We start from the raw sequence: 13,211 nt of genomic DNA, 5'->3' as shown, positions 1-13,211 counted from the left end.
TCCTTGAAATAGTGGTGAATTATATGCAAGGCTTAGAATTCTAAATACTGCTATTGAAAGGGGGAAGAGGAATAAGCATTTATTAAGGGTCTGCTTTGTGCCAGATACTGTGCTAAGCATTTTACAAATGTCTCATTTGATCCTCAAATCCTTTACTGCAAGGTAAAGTAGGTGCTATTATTATCTCTACTTTATAGTTGAAGAAATTGAGGCAAACAGGGTGTGAAGCCTTGCAACATTCAGTCATTGTATATGCATTCTAATTGTCACTCCTCTTATCTCTTAAATTTAAAACCAAAATTTTTCACCCTCCTTAGATCTGCTACTCTTGTCTTTTGACAAGAAATAAGTCATATCTAAGGAAGATAAATTTTTCACCTTCTAAACATCCAGTCTGTCGACTTCACCACAGTCTATTTATATGCCATGCTTTAAAAGGGACTTTAAAATACAAGCCCTACCATTTTCATTGTTAAATTATCCTATTGATAAGATGAATGTGCTATATAATGATTTTTTAAAAAGAAATACAAGTCCTGCTGCTGTGGATTGGTAATATGACCCAAGGTGAATAAAATAAACTAAGTTTAGTATAGTTAAGTAACTATATTATTGTACATTTTGTCTGGACCAGTGGTCATTTTCTCTTCAAGCTTCTAAGGCACTTTTAAGGGCCTAGAGACTCAAAGAAGGGCCTATTATACTCATGTCTGCTTAATATCATAAAAATAATTCACTAGACTTCACAAGATTATTGACATTGCTTTAGATGAATCTTCAATGAAATGACATTAATCGTTGCATGACTGACCATTTTTTGATATATGTAATACTTAGAGACAGTGTGGTATAATGGATAGAGTGCTGGGTTTAGAATCAGGAAGACCTGGGCCCAAATCCTACTTCCGACATGACCCTAACAAATCACTTGACCTCTGTGGACCTTATGATCTCTATCAATGGAAGAAATGATCTTTTCCACGTAAAGAATTCTCCAGAAAGACAAAATTGCATAACATATTTGCTTCCTTATGTAATAATTCATAGCAGAAATGGAAATATACAGATTCACATATTATAAGCTTTAAAACCACAAGAGACAAACCATAGAAAACTGACGGCCCTTCATAAACTAACAAAGATCCTTGACCCATTCATTGAAAACCTGATCTAGACCAAGTCAAAAAGAACACTATGCTTTTTGTTAATTTGTTAAAGATATTGGGAATTATGATTAAATCACACATTTTCACAGATAATATTTCCATTAAATTTTGTATTGCTATATTGCTACAATTTTATAAAACTAAAATTTTGTTTTCAATTATTATATATTTTATAAGCAAGGATCTTTGCATAACGATGTAATTATAATCATCTTATTGATAACAACTGATAAACCCACCTAATGACCCTTGAGACCAGGCCCAAGTCAGTTTGTAAGCAAAAGAAGTAACCTCTGAAGTTTTGATAAAGGTGTCAGTATGGCTAAGATGTTCACACTTATATTCAATTCAATTGGTTGCACCCCAAGTCTCTTGGATTACCTAATTAATTTTATTCAAAGTTTTCACTAACTTAATTAGTCTATAGATAATGCCATATTTTACAGTATTCTTTTTCCTGGGAGGTGGTGGGGGAGACTGAAGAAAAAGTCTACTAGGCTGAATAAAACATGAAATGGTTGTACATGTGGATATTTCATGGTATTTTGTGGGCGTGGTGGCTAAATTTCTGTAGCTCATTTGCCTGCCAAAGATTCGCTTTTGATCTTCTTATGTAGGTTCCTAGATCACAATAAAATATAGATTATGAAATAAGAAATAACAGTTTCATTATTGCTAAGGTTGATATACTCACTTCATTTTAGGGGGAGGACACCTTGAGAATGGAAGATATCCTTGAAGTAATTGAGAAGGAAGGAGACTCTATTGCTGTGATCTTGTTTAGTGGAGTGCAGTTCTACACTGGGCAACTGTTTGACATACCTGCAATCACAAAAGCTGGACAAGCAAAGGTATATAGAGACCTTTCCCACAGGTTTTGTTTGTTTGTTTGGTTGGTTTTTTGCACTGAATTTTTTTGCACTCTAAGGAGTGTTCTATCACTTTTAATGAAATACATTTTGTTGTTTGGTGAAATGTTTTTAAGAGGTGTGCTTAATAGTAGTATAAGAAAACAGTTCTTCATAAATCTTTCCCCAAATCATACCACTCCTTGTTTTAAAATTGAATATATTTGAACACATTTTGGCCATGATCTATAGCCTCCCTCCCTCACTAGCAGCTGCTATCACAGCATTTTGCCTACAGTTAGCAAGACAGGTGAGTTCCCTGTAGGGATGATATCATTTGTATGCAGCCGAAAAGGAACAGGAGACAAACAGAATGCTAGCATCATCACCTACTAGATATGACTGCCTTTGAGTCAACTCTGCTACTTTTTTGGTAGCATGCTAAAAATTTGCTATTGAATGTATTTCAGGATTTCTTTTTATTTGGATGCTTGCATTGGGTACCTGGAAAAAAGTAGAATCAACTAAATTTTGTTAACATCAGGAGATAGTTTGGTAGTTTGATAGATAACTATAAAAATGTAATAAATTATTAAATAAAGATAATATTTTCTTAATTTAGGCATAAAAGTTTATGTACCAAAATAAAGGAAGGCCTTTAACCAGCTTGTTAATGTACACCCTTTATCTGTTCTAAGAAATTCAAGAAACTGTACTGTCTCTAAATAGGTTATAAATTTACAGTATGACCATTGAATTGTTAACTATTTGGCAGCTTAGTATTTCTGTGTATGTGCATGTACAGGGAAAATGACATCCTTAGCATTCATTTGACTGTAAAATGTGTATATTCTCAGACTAGAAATGGTAAGTAGAACTACAGCTTGTATCTAAAGTATTTAAATAACTGTCGCCCATCAGAAATTCATTAGCTTAGAGAGTTGCAGAGGCCACTTTTAGGGGATAAATGCTTTGCCCATGCTTCCACATCTAGTATTAGTCAGAGGGTGGGATTTAAACTCAAGTCTTCCACACATAAAGGCTATTATCTACTATGCTTTATTGTACTCCATGGCTAATACTAATAATAATATCTAACATTTATATAGCTCTTAAGTTTTGCAAAGTACTTTATAAGTTGTATTTAATCTGTTCTTCATAGCCCTATAATATAGGTGCTAGCGTTATTCTCATTTTGCAGATGAGGCAACCGAAAGTAAGAAAGGTTAAGTGACTTATCCAGGATCACACAAAGTTATAAAGGTCCGTGGAAGGTTATGAACTCATATCTTCCTTACTCTATGGCCATTCCTTATGTCGCATGCATCCTTTAAATGTCCCACTTTAAGCAGAGCAACTAAACCTGAACCAAACTATTTTAACAAAAAATACTCAGCTGTTTTTAATGGTAACAATCAAATTGTATCTGAATGTTATTAAGTGATAAAATTACTATCTGTGTAAGGCCTAGTTAACATATTCAGTGCCTGAAACTAATGAATGGGACTCATGAAAATGAATCTTACACTTTTATCAACCTCTAGTAAATTTCTCTGCAGGATTTCAAAGTGGTTTGATGGGCAACTATGATGTATTATGAAATACATAAATGTAATATGTTCTTAATTTAGATATTACAGGAAGGCCTGTAAGCCTTTGATATACATATATGTCTCATTAATCTGTAGAAATCCATATAGGGACAAGAAGTGGCACACATAAAGACTTTTTTTCTTCTTTTTATCTTTTTTTCCTGAGTAACCAGGAGAATTTACCTCATTTAGGATTTAATTTAATATTCCATTGTTGCCTGTTGCCAAAAGTGTTTCCTTAGAGTTTTATAGCATTAGAGTTCATCTACTAACAAAACCATCCTGCTTAAAGCCAGAAATGTCCTTCCTTCTGCCCTCTTACAAATCCCATTACTATAGCTAAGTCAATTCACTGCATTTATATCAAAGGATTTTTCAGTCAGTCTCACTCACTATGTTAGTTGTAGAACTAGAATATAATTCCAATAAAAGTGATTCACCGATTTTTCTGTATGATGCCATCACCTTTAGTCAGACATATGCCAAGAACTTAAAACTAATTTAAAATACTAACATCTTTTTCGTAACTAATGCAATAAAACTTTTGTACTATCTGTGATGTAGATGTAGAACTTTATGAGTAAAAGTCATACCCCTTTGGCATCATAACAGAGAGATATTTGAGTTCCCATGTGTCACCACCAGAGTGAAAGATCAGTTCTGAATAGGTCCTAGTATCTTTGATAAAAGTGAGAAAGGAGCTTGGAGGCCATCTAGGCCAACGCCCACTCTTCTTTTTACAGATACAGATCTGAGGTCCAGGGATTTTAAATGATGTGTCCATGTTCATACAGGTAGTAAACAAAGTGGGTAAGGAGAGAGAAGGTGTATTGTGTTTATGGGATGGATATTGTTGAAGATATTGCTATGGATATAATTGGCTCTCTGTGGTAAGAGACATCTTTCTGCCTCTTTAAAGGTAGTTGTCTTGAAAATGGTAATGTATTAGCTAGAGCAGGATATGTCTATATTAAATGATCATAAGTTGAGAGCTGGAGGGTAACTCAGAAGTGAATTGATGAATGTTGTATAAAAATGTACACATTTTTATGCAATATACATGTGAACTTCCTAACAGTCTTATGCTTCTAAATACGGTGCATAGAACTGCCAAGTTTCATTTTCCCTAATTAAATGTAATTTTTCTTCTATGCTTCATAGAAGTAGGATTCAGGATTCTATTTTGTGATTATTATCATTACTTTGTGCCATCATATCAAACAGCCTTCTTATGCTTGAATCTTTTTTTAACTATCAAATTAGTCAAAGCCTAACCTCAGAATTGGCTCTCTAGTTGCAATGTCTTTTGAGCTAGAAGTCTGAGGTAAACTATTATTGCAGTCTCCACCAATACTCATTTTAATTCAGTAGACATTTATTAAGTGACTATTGTGTCCAAAACAAATGCAGCTTGGTGTAGTGAAAAGTTTCACGCCCTGCCTCCTGTCATTTAAATTCTCAGTGCCCTCAGCAACTCTTTAAAACTTCAAGTTAGAGAAGAGTTTTCTTTGATAAGAATTTCCCCACACTAATGAAATCACAATTCTGATTTTTAAAATGTGGGTGGTATTAAGAATACAAAGAAATAGTGCCTTCCCTAAAGGCAGGAGATATATCATTTAAAAATAGAAATAATCACAATGAGGAAAAATGCACTAATAACAAGTGAATATCAGATGGCACCTAAGTTGTAACTTGAAGGAAGCCAAGTATTCTAAGCTTGTTATACTTAACTTTGGACATTGTTTAACTTATATGTTTATATTTTAAGAATTACATTTGACTCTAGCTTAATTTTTAAGAACTTACTCCCCTGTAAAGCAAAACAAAAACAAATTGATTTTACTGAGTAATAATAATACTTGGCTAATTTTACTCTACTATTCCAATGTTTCTGCAATTTCATTGTCACTATCACCTTCAGTGACACATATTATGACCCACTCATGTTTACCCATCCTGTGCAACTCTTATCGATAGCCTACCATAGCTCCACAACAGGATTTCCACTCAGTGTTCTGGAACCCTTACTTAAGTCCATTCTTTTGACTTCATGTAGATGTTACTCTGTCATTCATGAGTAACATTCCTTCTGGGATATACCGCCAACCCACAAAGGTTAAGTCCCCAGAGGATGGTTGCTAACTTGTTTTTTAGAGGTAACCCTGTAGTTAGCAGTTCCCCTCTACTGTAGCTTATAAGCCCCCATGAGTGGGCTTCCAATTAATCATCAGCCAATATACTCAGCTCTTTTCAGAGGCATATAATCAAATGGTATGGCAAGAACCATCATGACAAAATCTCCTTCCCATAATGCTGGGGCTCACTGTTCTACAGTTACCTCTAGCACCTTTGGGAAGATTGGGCCCAAATGGCAGTGAGGAACATGTGTAGGATATACATATGGCAAAAATAACTCTCTTTATAAAGTCGATATGTAGGGTTTTCAGTTTCTTCTCTTCTCCACAGATTGATTCACAGTTTCAAAGGGTCATCCTTCTTAAAGCTACCGCCTCCATTACACCACAGTCTCTCCCCTTATGTACATCCATCCAGGAGTGTGTGACTGTTTCTTTGGATATATCTGCTAAGGTCTAGAACAGAGATTAGAAAACTATGGCCCAAGGAACAAATCTGGTCTGCTACTTATTTTTGTAAAGCCCATGAGCTAAGGATAGGGTTATTTCTTTTACTTTTTATATATAATAAAATATTATTTAAAATGAAAAAAAAAACATTAGTAGCTCATTAGCTCATGCAAAAACAAACAAGCTAAGAGCCAGATTTAGTTCCCAAGTGATTATATGATGACCCTGCCTGGTCCGGTAGTTCCTCTTCAAATCTGATGTTGGGGTAAGAAAACAGAGACATTCCTTTCTTCTCCCCAAAGGGGGTGGTCTTCCAAAGGTTTCTCTGAAAGCACCTCACAGTTTAGCTATATAAAGTATTTAGAGGTATGAGTAATTTGCTTTCTTATTCAGTTATATGGTTCCAGTCTTGACTCAATTTGAGAGGTGTTTGCACCTGATAAAGGGATCCAGGAATATACTCAGCTCTACAGTAATTATACGTCATCATTGCCATCAAGTGGTTACATTCTAGGTCTTCTGTGATGTGGACCCTTCTCTCCAAAACATGAAATTCCTAAAGAGTAAATGCCTTATGAATTGGGTAATGAATAAAAAAAATGTGGTACATGAATGTAATCAAATATTGCTGTGCCATAAGAAACAAATATGTGAAGAATACAGAATTAGGTGAACGGATACTAAGTGAAATAAACAGAAAAACCATAGACACAATCACTATAGCAATGTATATGTAAACAACAAAAGAAGAAACTGAATTCTCTGTAATTATATTGATCAAGCAAGACCCCAAAAGAGTGAGGAGAAAATATGCATCTGTCCCTTCTTTGCATAGATGTGGAACTATGGATGTGAAACATTGTATGTACTATCAGACTTGGTTGATGTGTTGGTTAATTTCGCCGAAATTCCTTCCTCTTCTTTTATTTCTTTTTTATTCTATGTTTGAAGAGATTCTATGTTACAGAAACACAATACAGTAGATAGAGTGCTAGATTTGGATTTAGATATCCTGGGTTTGAAAGCTGGGTCTATTACTTATGCCTGTGTGATCTTGGATAAATAACTTGAGGGGTAGACTATGAGGGGATACTAGCAATATTTGATTGTTTTTTCTTTTTTCTTTTACATTTTATTCTTACTCTGGAATTAAGAGTGAGACAGAGAAATAACTGTCCCAGGAAAAGATGAGACAACAAAATTTGACCTTCGAACTTACTTATGTTAGTAATAAAGGATATAGGAACATCCATTCCTTATGCATTGCTTTAATAGGTATTGTTTCAGTTCTTTTTCATTTTTTGCCTCCCCTGAATCTTTAACTCTTTCCTAATATGAAGATGTTAACTTGGTCTCACATGCACCCAAAATGACATACATCCCTGAAATTTCATCATCAAAATGCTAGTGAAGTTTAAGCATAGAATTTAGCAAACTTGTTTCACTTTATTAGCTTTACCATACTATGTAAACCATGTTAATTTTCAAGTATAAGCCAGTAACATGCATTCAGAAGACAACCAGGTAGATTCCCAAAGCATTACATTGTACCCATACACATAAGAAAAAGAGAAATCTTGAAACTTTTTATTTCATAGGTGTCAAAAATATATAATTAGTTTATTCTACTTGCTTTAATGAGAATGAGACGTATGGATAACAAAGTCCAAAGCTCTGAATCCTGAAACTTGCTCTATATGTTTTCTTGCTATGTTTTCTGTGATAAGCACATGTACACCTAGCAAATCTAATTGTCAAGCCTATTTTAATATAGCGTGTGGTAACCTTGGAGTACAGAAATATGTCAATAGTTAATGGTTTAACTTTATATTTTTGCTTGGTAAAACTTATAGAATAAAGCAAACATTTATATCATCTCTAATTCCACTCCCTAGTTGATCATTACTTTTTACCCCTGTATAAAAAATAAAAGAACCCTGTTACAGTAGAAAGAATTTGGAAGCCCAAGGACAAGGATTGATATCCTGAGTCTATTATTTACTACCTTTCACTTAACTTCCTCAGTTTCTTCTTTATTAACACGGAGTTAAACTAGATGGCTTGTAAGATCCTTTCTGCCTCTAAATCTATGACCTATAATTCTAAGAACTCATTTAGTTTTCAATATGTCTGGGTTCCAGGTCCATCCATTAATTCCAGGTAAAAACTACTATCTCTGGAACTCAGCTGTTCTTCTGGTGTTTTCCGCAGAACTTTTTTGAACAAGATTTTTTTTTGTTTTTCATACACCTTATACAAACATCCAAGACAGATTTTTCTTTCCTTCCTTTTCTGCAGACCCAAAATTATCTTATCCCATGCTCTCTTCGTATTGTCTGTGCCCTGAGGTTCAGTAAAATCTTCCAAGTTTCTTCACATAATTCCCTGACCCTCAGAAGATCAAAATACATGAGTTGTAGTTATATCATATCCACAAGTTTTGGTCTTGATATCTTCTTAGCACAAGTCGTCCATTAGCATACTAAAATGAAAATAATTAATATTTTAATATTCCAAGCTTATGGAGGTTACTGTTAACCTAAACATAATTTGGGGGAAGTATATTTGGGAAAGCCATATTTTTTGATAGATTTTGCAGCATTTGAAATTGTGCAACCTGTACCCTTGTTTTAAAGTTTTCTTTGAAAAAAATTGTATTTTGAACCAAAACATAAAATAAAACAAACATTCCTTTATACAAAGTAGAACAAAGGGGATTGTACATGAAACCATTAATATATTATTATACTGCTTGCTCTTTCTTTTACGTATATGTAAATTCAATGCGTAACTTTCAAAGCTGTTCTGTTTAACTGTGTTTCCTTTTACTCTTCCCTTTGTTCTCTACTGTGCCTTTAATATACATATGCATATGTTATATTAAATATCTAAATATATTGCTATACACATATCATATGTATATATCAATATATTGTTTTATTTTAATTTCTATACTTATTAGTTATTTGGAGCATTTTTCATATTGGTTTTGAAAGCATGGATTCCTTCCTTTCATACCTGCCCATTCTTATCCTTTCACCTTAGGCTAGAGTTTTCTGCATTTAGCTGAGATGACAGAAAACACATTATATCCACTTAGGGCAAGATCCTATTGCTCTAATGGTCAACTTCAAATATGCCCCAAACAAATACTTAATATACCACTTGCGGACAAATAAAAAAGGTTATCATCCAAGAAAGATGGCCAGTTATCATCCATATTGAGGGAATTAGAACAGCAAGTTATAGTGGGAATTGAGTGAGCCACCCTGACTCTATCTTGTGACTCAGTTCTGGACCTACCTCAATTCCCTTTCTATTCAATTATGGGACTAATCCAATTTCAGTCTTGTGAGAAAACTTTATTCAGTTGTGGGAATTCTGTGAAAGTGTTGATGCATTGTTTGAACCTAGCCCTGAGCATCTGGGAAGCCAGGCCATCTTTACCTGCTGCTTAGATACCCTTAACTAAGGACCTATGTTATGTTGACCAGAAATCCAGTCAAATGCAAAGATTGATACAAGGAGTTTTCTCACAATTATACATCTGAAGCAACCCACATGTCTTGTCTGAAAATTGCCTCCTGCTGGTCAATCGGTTATTGTTTTCATCTTCCTTTGATTAAATACAGATACACCTCTTTTTCTGATTTCAGGAAATTGTGCCTGTTAGCCCCCTCTCTCCCATCTTGGAAAGTCCCTAATCTTACTTCCAATCAGAATTCAGATTACCTAATCTTATATCCTGTTGTTTCCTTTTAAGTAAGTGGTCTTATTTTATTAATTGTTTTAGTACATAAAAATCTGTCTCTTCCTGTATTTGGGGTCTGGTGCCAAAGCTGAGGAAGTCTGGCCCTAATTTGTTATTCAATTGGTATTCATTGCTTAATAAAACAGTATACTTGGAAGGTCAACCTTTGTTTCCTTAGTCATTTCATCTTTCACCCATGACAATAGCAATTGATAATAAGAGAAAATAAATTAAAGATGTTATGAAAGATTTAGGTGAGATTTCATGGAGACTTTCTACACGGTGCTTTCTCTCTCCTTTCACTTACCATAGTCTATGGTACATAACACCTATTTGCATCCACATTATTATTAGAAAATGAGTTAAAAAAGACAGAAAATATATGCTATTTCACCTTAATATCATTCATAGCACTGAGTAGAAAACTTTGCACAAAGTAGATACTTAATCAATGTTAAATTAGATTAAATTGATATTAAGGGGTGTTAAACACCAAGCTGCTCTAAGAGGTTACCCAATCTCCTTTGCTAGATATCTTCAAAAATTGAATAGCTTGTTGGTTTCTGGATTTTTTTTTGAATCATAGAGCATGAAGAGATCATAAAAGGTCAAATGTTCCAACTCCTTGCCTTGGGTAGAAGTCTACCCAAATCATCCCATACCAGTGGTCATCTGTCCTGTCATTAAAGACCTACAATTTCCATTTTTAATTCTATCATTTTAAAAAATTTCCCATCCTTTGTTTAGAATTATCAGAATACATTGGTAAATGTACATGTACAGTCCACCATAACCTCTAGATCTTTTCCTGTCCTGTTTATATTTATCCAAGCATTTCTCATATTATATATAAAGGAAGCCTGACAAACATCCCATCAAGTACAGTTCTGTTAGTATATAGGTATTATTCCCTTGGTAAATTGTAGTCCAGGTCTTCGATGGTGATGATGATGATGATGATGATGATGATGATGATAAGGTTAGCACTCATATAGCACTTACTATGTGCCAGCCACTATACTGAGCACTTTACAATTATTATTTCATTTGATCCTCACAACAAGCCTGGGAGGTAGGTGCTGTTATTATCACCATTTTACAGATGAGGAACTGAGGCAGACAGAGGTCTAGTGACTTGGCCAGGGTGAAATCATCATTCATTATAATTTAAAGAAAAGGTTTTTTCATAATTGAAAAAAATTAGTAAAAAGTTTTCAGGATATCATATACATAGAATTGTTTCTTTTCCTATATTTGACAATTTTTTAAATAATTAAAAATATGAAGAAATCAGTTGATTAAGTAATGATTTGGTGAAGGAACCATAGTTATAACCTCATATTTAGCACTTCTAATGTAGGCCATAATTATGTACTGAAATAACAGTGTATGGCATTAGTATTGAAGGGAAATAAAACATATTCAAAAGTTTTGGAATTTCAATGAGAGGCAGCTACAGTGTACATAGGGAGCTAATTTAAACTGCATATGGGCAATGATGAATGCTTGTTTGCAAATAGAACATTTTGAAAAACATTACTTCTGCATATGATATATAAAATATAGCAAGAAAACAGGCTCTTTGAATATTACTTCTTTCAGTTTTTATTGGTTGATAGAAAACTCAATAATATTAGCAAGAATTTATTTTTCAATAGGAAAAACTGAGATGCGCACATTTGGATTGTAAAACAAGTGTTGATGATGGTGATAAACACTAATGTATGGTCAGGATAACTTATTTGAAATTTCTCTTGTGTTTGTGATAAAAATCAATTTAGAAATCATAGCTTTTTAAAATGTTCAATTTAATCATATTGTACATTTAAAGTGACTCTAGTTTCTTTTATAAACTATGAAAATAATATATAACTGGCACTCCATGCAGAAATGACATTATCATTTTTCTCTACTTTAACAAACTATATACTTCTCTAAAGTGACTTTTCATTTTAAAAACATTTTTAAATGCTGCCATCTAGTGAAATTTTTGTGAATAGCCTGTTGATTTTTCACATCTTTTCAAGTTTCGTAGACCATGCTCTTATAAAATTATAGAATCTCAGAGTCAGAAATGTCTGAGAAGTCATAGAGTTGAACTTCGTGCCTGAAGTGTGAATCCCTTCTACAATACCCATAACGAGTGGACCTACAATCTCTACCTGAATTTCATTAGTCATGGAGAATAAGTATATCACCTGCAGAAGGAGCCTATGCAATTTGTAGCTCTGATTCTTAAGATTTTTTTCCTTATTAAGTCAAATACTGCCTCCCTGTGGCTTCTTTTTCAAATAGGGAGGGAAAAGCAGGTGAAACTGAACCCTCACTTTCAGTTCCTTGGGAGAGTTTCTTCAGGCCAGTTGACTTTAATTCACTGAGAGGAAATACTTTACTATATCCTTTCTTTATCTTGACTTTCAATTCACTCTTAATTCTTTTTGTTCCACACTCAAATTTGGGGATCATTCTCTTTCATAAAAAAAGTAGGAGATAAAAAAGAGAAGATAAAAACTGGAAGGAAACTTATAGATAATTGAGTTCAATCCCTTAATTTTGCAGATGGGAAAAGTAAGGCCCACAGAGAAGTTATTGAACCAAGAATACACAGTGAGTCAGTGGCTGAGCTGGGCCTTGTGGCATGGAAAGTTTTCAAAAAGATATTAGGGAGTTCAGTACTAATTCTGCCTGAACATTAAGCAAATTAAGAATATCTTGTATTTTTCCCCAGGGTTGTTTTGTTGGCTTTGATCTGGCCCATGCAGTTGGTAATGTTGAGCTTCATTTACATGACTGGGGAGTAGATTTTGCCTGCTGGTGTTCCTACAAGGTAAAAAAAATGCTTCATTTATTTAAATTCTTTGGTTTTAAATATATGCTTCAAATGATCCTTGCTCTAATCAAAGTAACTACTCTCCCCAGCTTCCACCCCAACTGCCCACACAGCTACATCATCTCATCTTATGCAGCTCTCATTCTTATATTTAGATTATTGCTCCTTAGAATATTTATTCAATGCAATGGAGGTATTCATGTGGTTGTTTTAATAGTCCATAGATATTTCGATATTTCATAAATACCAACTAAGCAGTCAGCCTGTCCCTCATAAATCATTCTTGCCACAGGATCAGTCCCTTTTTTGTGCCATGAGTATTCTTGATGATGTCTTTCATGTTGATTGTCATGAACAATATATAACTGGTAATATGTTTAAGCCTGTTTGGTACTCCTAATTTATGACCAACAAGTTGATCCATTACAAGGGAAAG

At 34.0% G+C, this 13,211-nt stretch overlaps 1 protein-coding gene across 1 annotated transcript in view; it reads left to right on the top strand.

Moving 5' to 3' along the window:
* Positions 1-13,211, top strand: part of KYNU (kynureninase) — a 132,995-nt gene that overhangs the window by 63,301 nt on the left and 56,483 nt on the right. Inside the window, exons 8-9 of the mRNA XM_036743507.1 lie at positions 1,871-2,017; positions 12,674-12,772. Of these exons, the coding sequence (XP_036599402.1) occupies positions 1,871-2,017; positions 12,674-12,772 (246 nt within the window). The remainder of the gene's footprint in view (positions 1-1,870; positions 2,018-12,673; positions 12,773-13,211) is intronic.

The sequence above is a fragment of the Trichosurus vulpecula genome, chromosome 2, assembly GCF_011100635.1.
Source record: "Trichosurus vulpecula isolate mTriVul1 chromosome 2, mTriVul1.pri, whole genome shotgun sequence".
In the NCBI taxonomy this organism is placed as follows: Eukaryota; Metazoa; Chordata; class Mammalia; order Diprotodontia; family Phalangeridae; genus Trichosurus; species Trichosurus vulpecula.
Note: the sequence above shows the minus strand (reverse complement) of the source record. Positions and strands in the feature narration are given on the sequence as shown.